We start from the raw sequence: 15,911 nt of genomic DNA on the forward strand, positions 1-15,911 counted from the left end.
GACATGCGCCGTAGCTTTCCACAGGAGAACTCCCTGCGCTGTCACGGGCCTGTGAGGTTGGTGTGGGAGGCAGCTGGAAGAAACTGGAGGGAACTGGAGCATCCGCGATCGATTCACTCTGTTTCTCTGTTCCATTTTGTTCCCCTTTAGGAAGGCTTGAACCAGATCAGACGACGAGGGAAATCACTCGGCCCTGCGTTAGTGGGTGTGTGGGTGGGATTTTCCAGCTACTTTTTCCAGCAGAGGCCATTTGTCCTGACCTCGCTTCTCTGAAGGGTTACTAAGAGGTTAGAGGGCGTAATTAGTGAATCCAGGCCAGGGGTTATTGTCCTTGAAAGGCAGCAAGGTGCCTGAATGTATATGGTTTGTAGAACATAAAGGCTGTTATATGTGTGGGTGGGATTCACTCTGTTTATGGTGGGTGTCTTAAGTGGCCCAAATAGCGTAAATACACATTTAATGCTCTTTTTCTCAACATTACATTGGAAAGGGGGACAACAAAGTGCATCTTACTTCAATTTTAAGGATTTAATACAAAAAAAAGATTCAGAATAGCATAAAGACATTTCAAATCACACATTTCGCTGTACAGAAAGCAGTCATTCAAAACAATATCCATTCTTTCCACATAGGTTTACTCTGAAAAACATTAGAAGAAGTTAGCTACTGCTGATGTTGAACAAAATGTCTTTTAGTGTCCCACAGTGGGTGAATTTAGCTACACCAGCACGAGGTTAAAGAGAAGTGGAAACATGCACATTCACACAAAAGTTAGCCATATAAAAATAGGAATAAGAGGCAAAACAGTTAATTTTACAACAAAAGAAAAATAATACAGTAGGCCTACAGATATTAAAAATTACACACTAAGGACAAAACAACTATGCAACCCAGTAGGATAATTTAAAAAAAAAAAAGAAAAATGTGTATGATGTGCACATATATTTGGGCATAAAAAACAAACTATCACTGAGGCGTCCGCAAGGTCAAATTACATCATTTCAGTAACTGACTCCTGCGAGGACGGAACGTTCTGCACTCTGTACCTCTGAAATTTTCATTGAAGTATCTACTACACAAAAGGTTCCCTGCGGAAAGATGTGGTGGACGAGCTAGAGCGTCCCATGGTGGAGGTTTGCAGAGAAGACGGACATTTTCATGATTCCGTCCGTAAGGAACACCACGCTCACAGTTGCCTCCATGTTGCTACTAACAGTTTTATTTTTATTATTATTCTAAAACTTTGTCAGAAATGTACAATAGCATATTAGGACCATTGTAGATATAAAACTTTGAGCAAATTTCCGTCAAAGAAAATCTCAGAAAAACAGGAAATTTTTTAACTCAAAGTCAAACATTTGCTAGAAAAAGACTCTAGAAATATTGAGATTGAACTCAGACATTTTAGAGAAAAAAAACTTGGAAATTTCTTGAGTTTCAAAAGTCAGGTTTCCAGGTTTTTTTCTACAATTTGAATAATGTTTCTTGGACAGATGAGTCTGAAATCGAGTTATCTGAACACCAGGGCAGTTTGTTGAACCAAGGCAACATATACTAACAATGAAGCACAGAGGTAGAAGTGTCATGATTTGAGATTGCTTTGCTACAGTGACTCCTGGCTAACTTGCCATCTTTAAAGATGGCGAGCTAGCCAGGAGTCTTTATGACTGAAACAAGGTTATTTGTTCAATCTTATGTCTTCCACTATGTACCTCTCTACGTTGGTCTTTATTACACAAAATCCCAATGAAATCCAACGTTGTCTTGTGGTTTTAGTCTGATAAAGTTTCAAGGTGTCTCCTGCCTGTGAAGAACTTGAGAAGCAGCAACCACAAAAAGCCAGCGTGCAGAACAAAATGGACAACATGACCAGTGGGCAGCCTTCAGTCTGAACTTGACCTCTTAGCAGTTTCCCCGATTACAACACCTAGGCGTTTTCATTACAACCATTTAATATTTAACACCCTCAACACGACTGTACCCACAGTAACCGAAGACAAAGGGTGAAGGTGTGTGTGTGCCACATTAGATATCTTTACTGACAGGAAGCGAAGGCTCACGGGTGTATATTTGTGTGCGGGTGTGTGCGCGCGGGTGTGTGTGTGTGTAACCTGACGCTGGCTCTCACACTCTATCTGTATTTAGCATCAGTTACCATTGGGTAGGACAATTAGTCACCCAGGAAGGTTGCCAGGCAATTAGATTGGTGGGAAACAGAGTGCACAAACACATCAGACTGTGTTGAATTTATTTCATTAATTACCTCATTAGAGGTAGAAATGTACAGCGTGTTGTTGGGACAATTTAATTGACAGTTGTAGAGGTTTGGCCGGAGTTAACAGTCTGATTTAAATAGCTAACATTACTATTGGTATATATTTAAAATGAGGGCCTGCGAATTACATGATTGACCCAAAACAGGAACGTGGAAAAATCATCCAGTGAAATATAACACAAAGAAGCTCCAACTAGAACGACCAACTAGACATCGAATGTAATTCTGGATATGCAAAACCACCAACCTGACATCACTCTGACTATTTAAACCCTACTTTGTGTTTAGCCTGAGAAGTTGCAGAGTAGGCGGCGCTATTTGTGGAGCTTGGATTGGCATGAGACTACGGTTGTAACCGTCATCCTAAAGGATTACTAATTGGAGAGGATATTTTTTGCCAAGGCCAGTGCCCTGTGTTCTCTTTGTGTGATCTTTCTGAATGAATGCTTTCATAATCAATGAGGAAAGACTATTGATTATTCCCGTATCCCAAACTGGACCTGTGCCTCTTCCTGGAACCTTAACCAGAGAAATATCGTGTTCTGGCATAAGCTATTGCGCCCCCTAGTGGAAGTTAATGATATTCCAGGTAGAGTTGTTCAACATGCAGAACCTATTTAGATCGACCAACTAGATACCAACTTCAAGTGAAAGATGAAAATTAAGTTGTGTAAGAATCATTTTTGGTGTTGTAAGGCTCCTGCATGTTTATTGTGTTGTACATCCACAAATCCCATCAACTTTGAGCCCAGACCATGATGCTGCCACCACCACACCTTCAGATATGTCCCCTAAAATACTTTTTTTGTTATTGTTTTGGGTTAGACGTTACATTTTCCTCCTGATATTCTTTTAAGTAATACCGGAATCAATTAGCTGAAGATTTCCAAATGTAAAGGAGCTAAATTGCTCGTTTCTTGTCATCTCTTTCAAAACCTCGACACTTTGGCCTCATATTTACAAATTTGCTTCACCTCATCTCCTATTTTTGGGAGAAATACTCCTTGGTTGTAATCTGTGCCGTGATGACTCTTTCCTTGTCTTAAGCTCCATAAAGCCGACCTTTAAGACCTCGCAGGTTTGCGGCTAAGCCTAAACAGACGGTCCAATAATTAATGAACGTTAGAAGGCCCAATAATCTCTGCTTGGCTCCTGTAATTCCTCAGCCAAGCGCCCAATCAGCCGCCCCGCTCTCCCAGCCATGAGTCCGCGGTGCAGTGGCTTTAAGTAAGTGTGCACAATAAGCAGAGAGGTGCAGAGATTGTGCGATTCCCACCGGCCGTTTGGGAAAGACTCTTATCCTGGAAGAGCTAAGCTTCCACTGAGCTGAGGATTGTTGTTGTTGTTGCTGTTGCTGCTCCTCGCAGGCAGGCAGCATGGCCGACTGACCGGTCCATCACAGGAAACAGGAAGTCAGTCGGAGTCGACGTGACATGGCTCTCCGCCGGTCACCATCATCCACCTGTGCAGGTGAGTAACCAATAGGAAACGTTCTTCTCTCTCTTTTGTGTGGCCTGTCCCGTCTGTCTCTTCCTGCACCTCCACACAACAAAAGATGAATACCGCTGGGTGTCAGCAGACCCTATGGGGCTTTGGGGCAGGCATCAGCAGCTAAGGTGTAGAGCTGTTTAGTTTCCTTCAGACTTTGACGTACCAGCATGCCTTGTTGGTTCATTTGAGAACAAATCAGTTCACTCCGGTAGCCCAGTGATCCATGCTCAACTGGAAACCAGGCGAGCAACCTTAGATTTCTGAAATGTTTATTTTAATTGGTTAAACAGAACATATAACTCATTAGTTTTTTTTTTGAATGGGCAGTATTATGTGTTTTGCAGGCACATAGTGCCGTTTTATAGCAGAATCAACTAACTGCCAAGTTATAAAAATTATATATATCAAATATGACTTAAAAAAAATTGACTTTGTGTTTTGGGCCTCTGTCACTTTAAGAAGCTCCTGCTCTTTCTGAAACTCCGCCTTCAGGAAGTCATCACAACATGGCACCTCCATTAACCCTTTAACACGTTTTTACCTGCGCTGCACTGAGACGTAGCTCGTATACAAACAACCCCCCAAAAACCACAATGACTCTAACCCAAAAAAAAATTCTTCAAGAAAAATTATGAAACAAACAAAACCATCATATTTCCAACATTATTTCCATGTGAGCCGAACTGAAAGGGCGTGCAAGCAAGTTGGCCTTGAAATCTGACTCAGTCGGACCAAAATTCTAGCAATTTATTTTAAGGCATCGGTTAATCAATATTCTGAACCTTTGACCTTATTTGTACAATTTGAAGACTGAGAAAATGTACCTCTGAATTTGTAAAAAGCCAAAAAAAATCTTAATTTCAGACAATATCTGGATCCCAGAACCAGTCAAAAATGAACACATGCAGGCTCTAAATTCACAGCTATGTTCAAGCAAACACTCATAAATGCCTCCACATCTCGACGCTGCATGACTACAGCCTCGAAACCTGTGGTCACATGAAGATGCGTGCAGCTGTAGCGCATTAGTGTTCTCTCTGCTCAGCAGTTAATAACACGAAAACCAAAGACAAACAGGCCTCTGGCTGAAGTTTCCATACAATCAAGTGAGACAGCATGTGATAAAAGCGTCAGCATGGAGGCTTTGTGCCACGCTGCTGCCGCTGCACATTATCTGCTCCCTGGAAGGTGGCCTTTGTCTCTGCCATTACAATCAAGTGTGAAAATAGAGAGAGAGATTTTTTTCTTTTCTCAGAGTCGGATGGAAAGCCAAATGAGGCACACTTAAGAGAAATTTGTTACCTTTGCAATTCCAGAACCTAATGTTATTATTAGCTTTTATTTAATGTGCTTTCCATTAAATAATGGAAAGCATTATGTGCTATATATGTGCTACATATATAGCACCGTATTATAGCACATATAGCACAATCAAGTAACTGTTAACTTCAGTTGTTATACAAGTGCAATATACCATCACCTTACTAAATTAAAGGCCTACATCTTTTTTTTTGTGTCTTTTTTCTTTTCCCCAAAACCGATTTTTACAGAAAAAAAAAATCACCATGTCTTTATTGCCAAAGGATGATTTTGTCCAAAAAAAAATAAAAAAAATAAAAAATCACTTTTGGCAAAAGAAATTACTTATTTTAGTAAGGTGGTGATGTACTGAATATGACTTTAAAGAAATTTGACTTCATAATACAACGTGTTGAAATCGGGCCTCTGTCTCTTTAAGAAGTCCCTGCTCTTTATGAAACTCTGCCTTCAAGATTTCATCACAGCATGGCTCCTCTATAAACCCTTTAACAACATTTTTTTACCAGCGTTTCATAATGCTGCCTCTTTAAAGGAAACTGGTTTCAATGGGAACTCCAGTTTTACGGGTGTCCTCTTTTATATTTATACTTTTGGGATTACCTCAATCAGCCACCAAGCCCCCCTCTTCCCACCAGAGGCAACTTGGCGACCTCCCAGTAACCGAGTGACCGCGCGCATGTCAGTCTGTTGCCTTTGAATGTTTTAGAAACACAAGTACGACCCTTGACCTCAAGGCCGGCTTCGTTGTCGCAAGCGAGCAACAAATGGATTCGAATCATTTTCAAAAAAAAGAAGGAAAAAAAAAAAATACAGAATACATGAAGAGAGCTGTCCGTGGTGCTGAAATGAGAGCGCCGCTCGTGGCCTGGTGCGTTACTATGGCGACAGCTGTCTGTAGCCCTAAAATAACTACACACACACGCACACGCACACACATAAATGCGGTAACCTTATTACAAAAAGAGAGAGGAAAAATAGCAATCTGTTTCTGACAGCATGGCAATCAGACAAAGATGGAGGAATATCTGTTTTGTTGCTTAGAATCGTTCAGGGACGCAGCAGGAGGAGAGGAGGCGTCTGTAAACACACAGCAACAAAAGTCTTCTATTGATGTTCGCCTCTACTGTACATACAGTAAAACCTCAACCAGGAAGTTCGTGGAAGGAAGCGTTGAAATATTCCACGTTTCGTCACGCCAGAACTAAAAACGTCCAAGTATTTATTTACTGTGTCTCATCGCGTGGATGTGCAGAGTTAGTTTTTCTCCTCACCTAATACTTTTTGGAGTTTTGTTCTGCGCTACACGTGCTCCCTACGTGGTTTGGGGCTAATTGTAAACAAGGCCGTTTTGGTGTTTCTATGGCAATAGATTCCGTCCGCGCGAGATGACGACGTCGGCAGAGTTAGCACGAAGCATTATCTTACCCCACACTGCTTGTCTTACAGTTTAGCTACACGGTCATGTTTGGCAGGTAGCTGCGTTTCCGTCGCCCACATAATTGTGAAATTTGAAATTTAGAAAATAAATTTGCTTAATAGAAACGCGATAATTTAAAAACAACAAGAAAAACCCATAATTTTTCAATAAAAAGTATTGGATGAGGTTTTTTTTCCCGGCCGTATCGATATTGATTTATTTCACAAAACTGCAACGGAAACACTTTTTTTCCACGTCACACGAGTCACATGACCAACAACCGGACGGCCGCTGGCACAAACCACGAAGAAGAAAGTAGTAGGAGAATGTTGGCGCTGCATGTTTTTAAAATGACTTATCGCGTTAACAAACGTGTTCACATGTGATTTGCATTGCGTTGCTTAAGAAACACCGTAAGTGCGAAATTGTATTTTTTCCGACATTAGCGGAATATCGAAAAAGGTTTTGCGCACATATGCAATGAAAACGCAGGAACTATTTTCAGTAATTGACGCTGGACTGAATGGCGCTCTGCTTTATCGGTCCAAAAGGTGAAAATACTTGCTGTGTATGTCATGGTTTTTTCTCTCTCTCTAGTTATTCGAGGAAAAACGGAGAAGTGGGCTTTTCCTTTTCATTGTGCTTTCAGACTGGCTTTGTCACTGACTGACACACGTAACAATTTGCTCAGTGGGAAGCGGAGCTTTCATCCAGCCACTTAGCATATCTGTAGCACCGAGCAACACTTAGCATCAGCTGGAAATGAAGCCGGGGAATCACGAGGGCCGACACCGCGGCAAAGCTCCGCACTAACACAGGCCATCCTCCTGCTGATCACAGATGCTGGTTTGCCTTTTTAGGGCTATATGTTTATACACTTCAGTCACTTAAAGTCTTAGTTTGATATTTATGCGTTTTTCTTAATCATTCGGTAGATTTTTATGGGGTTTTTTTTCTGTCACCAGTTGAGCGGTTTGCAGCCTATACTTGGATGTGAAAAACTCGCCCTCTGAACATTTCTTTGTCTTTTTTCCCCCCTTAAATTCTTCTCTCTTTCTTAGAAACTACTTTTCACATTCTTCTTGAATGTAAGCGACTTCCACCGTTGCTTTTCCTGAATAACTTGACTGAGTTTTTCTCTTTGTGGTGCTTCAGTGTTCTGCAGGCTGATGGAAAGTTAGCTTTTGATTCTGTGTTTGTGTGAATGTTAAGGTAAACTATGTCAAAATGTATTCTTGTTGAAAAATAAATAAATCTTTTTTCCTTTTATGTTTAATATATATATACATATAAATCTAATTGATTCAATAATGCAAATATCACCATATTTATGTTTATATTGTATATATTTGCTACTGACTTCAATGTTCTGGCTATAATGTCCCAGATTCTCACCAGAACCGTACAGTTATGTACAACGACTCACTTTCTGAAGAAAATGTCTTCCAGAGCCGTGGCCCAACGGTGCGGGGTTCAGCCGGGTGTCCACTGCGCTCAGCGAGTCCTCGTCCATCCACAGCGACGCCCCGTGCCTCCTGACCCGGGACTTCCCCGGCGCCGGGCTGAGGCCCATGCCCTGCAGCGTCCTGGAGCCTCAGGGTCACCGGGAGGAGGCCACAGCCGAGGAGTCTCAGAGTTTACTGCAGGTAACGGCAGCCTGGAGCTTAAGCTGTCACTGTTTACACCAGCTGAGTTTATACTTTCACCATGTGGTTGCGCAATTTGACATTTCGAAAGTAAATTCGCTTAATGGAAACATGCTAATTTAAAAAATAAAATAAAAAACCTTGCTTTTCAATAAAACTTTTTCCTGCTAGGATGAGGTGTTCCCCCCCCCCCCCCCCCCCCCCCCCCCCCCCCGTCCTATCAAAATTGGTTTATTTCACAAAACTGCAATTGAAACATTTTTCGCATTATGAGTCACATGATCAACAACCCTCTCCCGCACCTACGGGGTCAACAACTTCATGGCGTTTCGCCCGGGGCGCCAAGCAAACTTGTTGATGTGTGATTTTAATTGCGTGTCTTATTTCATGGGAACACCACAATTGCAAAATTATATTTTTTCCCCCCATATTAGCGAACCGCTGACAAACGTTTTGTGCAAATTTGTAATGGAAAACGCAGCCACTGTTCGGGTGAGACAGTAATGCAGAAATATGAGGACCCTCTTAAACTGAGCTAATGATGAAATATTTCCTGTGTTTGCAATGCATTTCATTTCATTGCAGCATTTAATGAGATGGCAAGAGATGTCTCATTAGAAACAATGGAGATATGACTGTGATAATGATGGAGGCATACGTTTTTGGTGCTGATGCTCTGGATCTATGTAAACAAGTCTATTTGATAGTAAAGCAGGTCTTATATGAAACAGAAGGAAGTTGATGCGAGATTTAAGCTAGTTTATGGTGAAGGCTGATATTAATGGGACCTTACAGGGATTTTTTTTAGAATGTTGGGAATGAATTTCATTTAATGAGCCTACTCTGTTTCTGCAGTACAAATTAAATCTGCAGTACACAGGGAAGTGGTTATTTCTGTTTTGAATATTCATTAGTGCGGGAGGTTATATTACTTCATAAATTAAATCATTATTTGAAAACTTCTTTTATATAAATGGATTATCTATGCCTGATTAAAAAAAAAAAAAAGTTTTTGGTTATCTGAAATATTTAAGTGCGGCAAGATAAAAACACGAATAATTTCATTGACACTGAAACGTTGCAAGCTTCTACAAGAAGTTAGAACAGAAGTAGTTTTAACCTCAATGAACTCTTGTTTCTAGCTAGTTTTTTTTTTTTTTAATTTATCTACTAGAAATACCCTGAAATAAAAAAAAAGAACACAACTGAACCTGAATTTCTGCTGGCTTTTGTTGTTTCTATACAAGATAGCACTAGCACTACAACACAGCCAGCTGCTACAGAAGAATATCAATTTTAAACCTAAATGACTCCTTGCTGGAAAAGCTAGTTTTACAAGATAGTTATGTATATTTTGTTTTATGTTGGTAATATTCTAGTAGTAAAGGGCTGACATAAAAACAATGCAACTGAACCTGAATTTTTGCTTGTTTTTGCCGTCTCTAAACAAGCTAGCATTAGCGCTATAAAACAGCCAGCTGCTGCAGAGGATTAGAAAAAGAAATAGCAGTAAAAAATCTCGATGGCTAGTTCTACAACATAGTTTTATATTTTTGTATTTCATTTCGGTACTTTAGTGAAACCCTGACATAAAATAAAAAAACACAACTGAACCTGTATTTGCAATATTTAGGTTCCGGCGCGAATGCTATACAAGCTAGCAGACCTATCTGCTACAAAAGATTAGAAAAGAACAAAGGTCGCAGTTAAAACCTCCATAAACTTGCTGGAAAAGCATTGAATACTTCTGCGAATCACTGTTTCACTTAACGAATGATTGGAATGACTATAATTGGGGATTTATATCGTTTAAACGCATTTAAAGTCGACATTTTTCAGCTTTAGCGAATTTTACTGGGAAAACACGAGTATCAGCTAATTACATCACAGAGCGGCGAAAGGAGGCATTTCTGCACACTGCAAAAAACAATCCACCTCTTCTTTTATTTAAACTAGGCAGGAGAAAGTGGTAGTAAGATGAAAGTTTCTCCTTCTAGTTGTGTTTTTTTTTTCTTTTACTATAAAAACAAAAATCTAATTGCGTTTGGATTAGTTTTCTTTTTTTTTTTTTTTTCACCAACGCTAAAGCGACCCGATCGTTTGAGAAGAGTTGGTGTTTTTTTTTTTTTTTTTTTGCAGCGTGTAGAGCGCCGTCTGTGCGCGAGGCAGCCTCCACATCACCCAGTTGCGTAGAAGAGCGCGGAGCAGCACGAGACCAGGCTCACAGCGCCTGACGCATCCCGCTTAAAGCACAAAGCGATGAGAGCCGGAGCGCAGGGGCCGGGGCTCCTGCTGCTGGACGGGGGACGAACCGGGCCGAGCTCCGGTGTTTAACGGGGCGGGGGGCGATGGGGAAACCGGCGAGGGTGATGAATTCTGCTGCGTTTTACTGCAAAACCCGGCAACTTCCAATCCCGGTCTGCTACTACTACTACTACTACTTCTTCTTCTTCTTCTTCTTCTTCTTGTCCTCTTTCTCCCACTCTGTGTGTATTTGAAGAAGCGCAACAGCATGCAGGTCTCCCCGAGCGAGGACAAGATCCCGGTAAGCAGCGGGGTTCTCCCCCATCCAGCGACCCACTCCTCCGCTTCCTGTTTGAGCTGCTTTTATTGGAGTTAAAAAAAAAGAAATAAAAATAAACACCAGCAGCTGTACTTTTAATCTATCTGTTTTCACTCCTGGTCGCCTTCTGATAGTTTCCCTTTAAAAAGTCCTTTTCACATTGTAGTTCGTAGTTGTGGTTTCAGCGCTGTGAAACGGTCCCCTCCGCCTCCAAACAAAATACTAAATAGTCTCGTAAATCCTAAATAACTAGCAAAAAGCCCATTAATGTATTTATTAACGTGGGTGTAAATTAAATACCGAAATAAATAGGAACATTGACTGGAACTAACAGTAAGCATAAAAACATGCTCTGATCCAGGATTTTTGGGTTCCGGTAAAAAAAAAACAACAAAAAAACCCCCAACTGTACAAATAGAAATTTCTGCTGATAATGCAAATTTTCTATGTAGAACGTCTTTACGTCGATATTTCGCAGATGTATTTATTTATGTTTATGCATTGACACCTCGTCATTTTTTACCAAAAGTAATTTTTTTCCCTCTAAAACATCTTTTCGAAAGAAAGGTGGAGATTTGTTCTAATCACTTCTGGCAATATAAGACTTGAGCCACTATTCTACATAGGTGACGATATTTTTATGATCTATTATGTTGCTCCAATTGCTGTTGCATTTATATTCGCAGCAGAACCAGAGGTGGTTCTAGACCAAATTCACCAGGAGGCCGGGGTCGAGGGGGGGGCAATGTTTTTTTTGGGGGGGTTTTTTCACATTACAAAAGAACAAAACAAAAAAAGGGGTAACATTTCATCGTTTATTTTTAATAGAGCCAAGGAGCCACTTGTTGCTCTGGAGTTGATTAAATTGTTTTGTTGAAGTTGTAGATTTCTCTGTATTTTCTAGACTGTACACATTCCTACATTGGGTCAAAGTCTTCCAAAAGGCTCCAAACTTTCCCAAATTCTTTGTGCTACACGGCAGATGAGAGGCTAAAGCTAAAAATAAATAAAATAACTTTTATTAAACCTGTATTACCGTGATCTGACGCAAGAATGATGTCAGTTTCATGCTAAGCGCTGATACGGATGGGGATACTTCTTACTTTCCTCACTTTCCTTTGTTCCGGTTTTATATTCATGAGAATACTAACCAACAAACCCATGGTTACTACAGACCATTTATGACGTAATAAAACAAAGTCCTGCTGTGGATCATTATGGGGGCCTTTGGGGAGCCCCGGGGGACCCGTCTCCAAATTCCCCTGAGAGCTCCTTAAGCTTTGGCTAAGACAAACATCTGTGCCTCATAAGCGTTCTTGGTAACGGCTAGATCAGTCCTAGTGGGACTCTTCTCAGAAGTCTGCTTTACATATTTCCAGAAAGAGGGAACAGAAGCGTCAAACAAACATAAGGCCTCAGGGAAAATTTCAGGAGCTCAATTATGGTGGCAGCATGCATCCTGCAGAGATGGCAGTTTTCGGCTCAGTGGGCAGAGCTCATTAACATACATATATGTTTGTTTGTTTTTTAAATGCATTGCATTTAAATTTGAAATTTTAACTTCTTGGCTGCCAAGAGGAATGCCCAACGTTAGATTCAAATGTATGTGGGTGACATTTATTTTTATCCAGACCAAAACTGTGCAGGAACCATCTTTAATTCTTACATTTGTTCTGCAAATCTAGTTTCTTTAACTTATAGCTAAATCAGCTTGACATTAAAATCATATTTCCAGTTACTTGGAAATATTAAGAATTGACTTTCTTTTAGATAGTTCTATTGAACTTTCTATAACAAATAAAGTCACTTACATTTTCTTTCTATCAGCAACCTCAACTGTTTACATGAACAAGTTTGAATTAGGAGTTTGTAATCCACAGGACGCTCACACACCGTTTCACATCTTCCCACATTTATTTTTGTGTGTGTAAAAGTGTGTAGACTTTAACGCACACACAAAAGCTAACATCAGTGTAGATACAATTTTGGTTGCTCACAACATTCTTTCAGAACTCCACACCTAAAAAGAAACAAAAATCATCAATTTCATTTTATTACATTTTTTTTGTCAAATAAAATTAGGGAGCTCAGGAAACTTAACCTCACCCCTGGAGACCCAATAGGCAAACTAAAAAAATGCAACTAGACTTGCAAGAACGTATTAAATTCAATGTCTATATAGCCCAGTTGGAACAATAGTAATAATTTCAACCAATAAGGTAGTTTTTAAATTTTCCTTCATTAATCATTCCATAGTCCAACAATCCAGGGATATATTCCTCTACAACCTTGTGACTAAGTAAAAATCCTTACATCAGGCTGGTGTGTAAATTTATACCTCTTGCTGCTTCCACGTTTAGTCTCCCTCTATACTTCCCCCTGTCTAAATAAAGACTAAAACAGGCAAAGGTGAGCTAACTGCCCACTCTGCTGCTGAAGGTTCTCACTTCATTGTTTTTGAGGATCTGCCAAAAGCCACTTGTGTCTGCCTGTGCTGACACAGCATCAAATGTTTAAGTTTGTTCAGTTATTACATAACTCCCCCGAAGCCTAAAGGTTTGGTTTTTCTATTTTTGAACAATTTGTGTTTGACTTGCACGCCTCATTACAACTACATCCTGACGGAGTGATAGCTTGGGACTGGCTTTACTGAGGCTCCGACGCGTCTTTTCACAGGTTGTAGACGCACCTTCAAGCCCTCAAGCCAGCAGCGAAGGTCTGTACTTCTGCGATGGCCTGCGGAAAGTGGACTACGTTCTGGTTTTTCATCCCCGGCGGCACGGCTCCCTGCGATGCACCGGCACTGCCTCGGTTTCGCAGGACCAGCTGTCCATCGTGTCAAACGGCAACTTCCCTCCGCCGTCGGGCTCCTCCGGCGCAGCGGCCGGACGAGGAGCCGGCCTCCGCAGGGAGGAGGCGGCGAGCGTCGGGGAGGTGTTCATGGAGCTCGGCATGGCGAGGGGCACCGAGCCGATGGAGGCCGCCGACCACGAGATGCACCTGATCAGACAAGAGTTTGAGGCCAGCCTTCTGGAGGCTGGTCTAGAAGTGGAGAGAGACGGAGAGGTGGGTGTCCTGCTAATGTCCGGTTTTGGTTTTTGAGAATCTCTTGGAAAGATTCTTGCTCTTCTGTCGCTTCCTGTGTTATTGTTGTGTTGACACTCCTGTCTTGCATCTGAAACTGATCCTAGAGTGGCAACCAAATTGTGTTCTATTTGACGTAACCTAAACTTATTCCTTCAGAATGTGTTTTCCAAAACTATTGGATGATTCAACATTGGGTGAACTAACATCAGCATCAACATCAGCCTCCCTCTACTTACAATAGTAATGGATTAACCCCTGGATTAGGGACCAGCGGACTGTACCATCCTTGATGTGCAACATCATGCATGGCATGGTCCTGTGCTTTCCAGGTCTTGTCGGCAACTGTTGCCAATGAAAACTTTATAGAACCTCACCAACCAATCCTCTCATGTGGTTAGAGCAACAGTCTTTTTGCCACATCAGTTCTTGAAGCCTGAAACCAGGTGTTTGGTTTTTCTGCGTCACGTTCATCCATTTGCAACATTTAGTCAGATTATGCTGATTACAAAATGTGCTTAAGACATTGTTTTTGGGTCAAGTTTAGAGGTTTTTTGTCTACCAGAGCAGTTCTGGTTTTTATAGGTCAAAGGTTTCAACCAAATACAGGTAAAGGTGTATCCTGACCATACATGATGTCGGTCTGATAAATGTCTCTCTTGCTAATCGCTCTGAGCTGGGATATGTTTGAAGGGTTTTTTGCATCTGCAGTCGGTTTTTTGTCACCTTATGGAAGCTCTATTGAAGATCAACCTGGGCAGTCTGTGTCTGATCATAGAAGCTTTCCAGAGACTGCTGTGGGTTCCGTAATGACAATTTAGAGTGCTAATGACTTCCTTTACCATTTTGCAGTCTGGTTTCACGGTGAAGTTGCTTGGATAGATGGACCTGAGCATGTTGGTAGTTGTTTTGAATGTCCTCCACTTGAGCTCTTTGGATCTCATTAATGGTGTTCACTCTCACTTGGGTGCTCTAACATTTTTCACATGAGTGTAAATAGCTTTTAATGCGATGAAATCTGGGCTGACAGTGATGATACGGGGCAGATTGTAATTTCAGCCAACACAGCTGCTGTTCGGACCTCGTACTGTCGATTAACTTACTCAGGCCTGAAACGGATAATCTTATTTTGACAAGATCGCCTTCTCTGTGGTCCATTTTGTGTGTCTCTATGCCCTAACTTGGAACAAACGGTAAATAACACAAACACACTTCTTGTGAAGGTTGAGTGTAAATGGACCACCTCTGCACTCAAAAGTGAGTCATGTAGAAAAATTAAGAGTAACTCCCTTAGCATTAGCATTTCATACCTGTGCTGCTAAACAAATATAAGTGTGTGCATGTCTAGAAGTATGCCGGTGTTGGCCAGCAGCCAGTTGGGAGTGTGTGTACTCCCCAGGGTTGTATTAATCAGACTGTTGACATGGCTGCTATGGAACCAAAGCCAGTAGAAGATAAGCTGACTGACTAATGGCTCCTTATCTCATCTCATGGATTGAGGTTTAGATTAGGTCTGTCATTCACAGTAAAGGAATACTTTCATTCTAATATGTCTTTCATTTGCATATGGGAAAGGTAGCATTGCAAATTTAGTTTCATGTTTATTTATCGGTGTTTCTGCTGTTTATACTTATCGGATGCTCTGTAAACAACCTTGTGAGGAGTCGGGCTGCGACGACGATGCCAGCGATAAAATGTCTTAAACGTTGCTCTTTCTCTGATTTTAATTACTCAGTATTAGAGCCAACACAGACTGAATGGCTTTGTTAACTTTCTCCGCTGACATTGCCAAACTACAACCTTAGAGAGGAAGAGAATTATAAAAACAAGGTAGAAAATCAATGTCATCGGTCACGATTTCTCTTTCTGCTTGCTGACTGGCTCGGTTGAGGTTCAGCCGGAGAAATCCAGCTCAGTGGGAGAAATCCTATCGAAAGGAGATGAGAATCAAGTGAATTTGCATAGAACGCCAATGACTAGGATAGCTGATGGAGCTAACTGCTGTAGTTTCACTTGCTTCTCTCTGCTTTTGATTTGCCTTTTCACATCCCTTGTCTGCCTACTTACTGTTTTTATAAACAGGAATAGTTGTGTCCTCACCCAGCCATATTTGAA

At 41.1% G+C, this 15,911-nt stretch overlaps 1 protein-coding gene across 5 annotated transcripts in view; it reads left to right on the forward strand.

Moving 5' to 3' along the window:
- Positions 1-6,906: 6,906 nt before the first annotated feature.
- The window catches only part of ano2b (anoctamin 2b), a 70,617-nt gene continuing 61,612 nt past the window's right edge, over positions 6,907-15,911 (forward strand). For 2 of the 5 annotated variants that reach the window (XM_028044053.1, XM_028044054.1), the window contains exons 1-3: positions 6,907-7,054; positions 7,953-8,149; positions 13,389-13,778. In XM_028044053.1, coding sequence (XP_027899854.1) covers positions 7,027-7,054; positions 7,953-8,149; positions 13,389-13,778 — 615 coding nt within the window. In that variant the 5' untranslated portion in view covers positions 6,907-7,026. Of the gene's footprint in view, positions 7,055-7,952; positions 8,150-10,338; positions 10,695-13,388; positions 13,779-15,911 lie in introns of those variants that run through there. The other 3 variants (XM_028044055.1, XM_028044056.1, XM_028044057.1) reach the window with 3 other exon arrangements.

Source organism: Xiphophorus couchianus, chromosome 17, assembly GCF_001444195.1.
Source record: "Xiphophorus couchianus chromosome 17, X_couchianus-1.0, whole genome shotgun sequence".
NCBI classification, from domain to species: domain Eukaryota; kingdom Metazoa; phylum Chordata; class Actinopteri; order Cyprinodontiformes; family Poeciliidae; genus Xiphophorus; species Xiphophorus couchianus.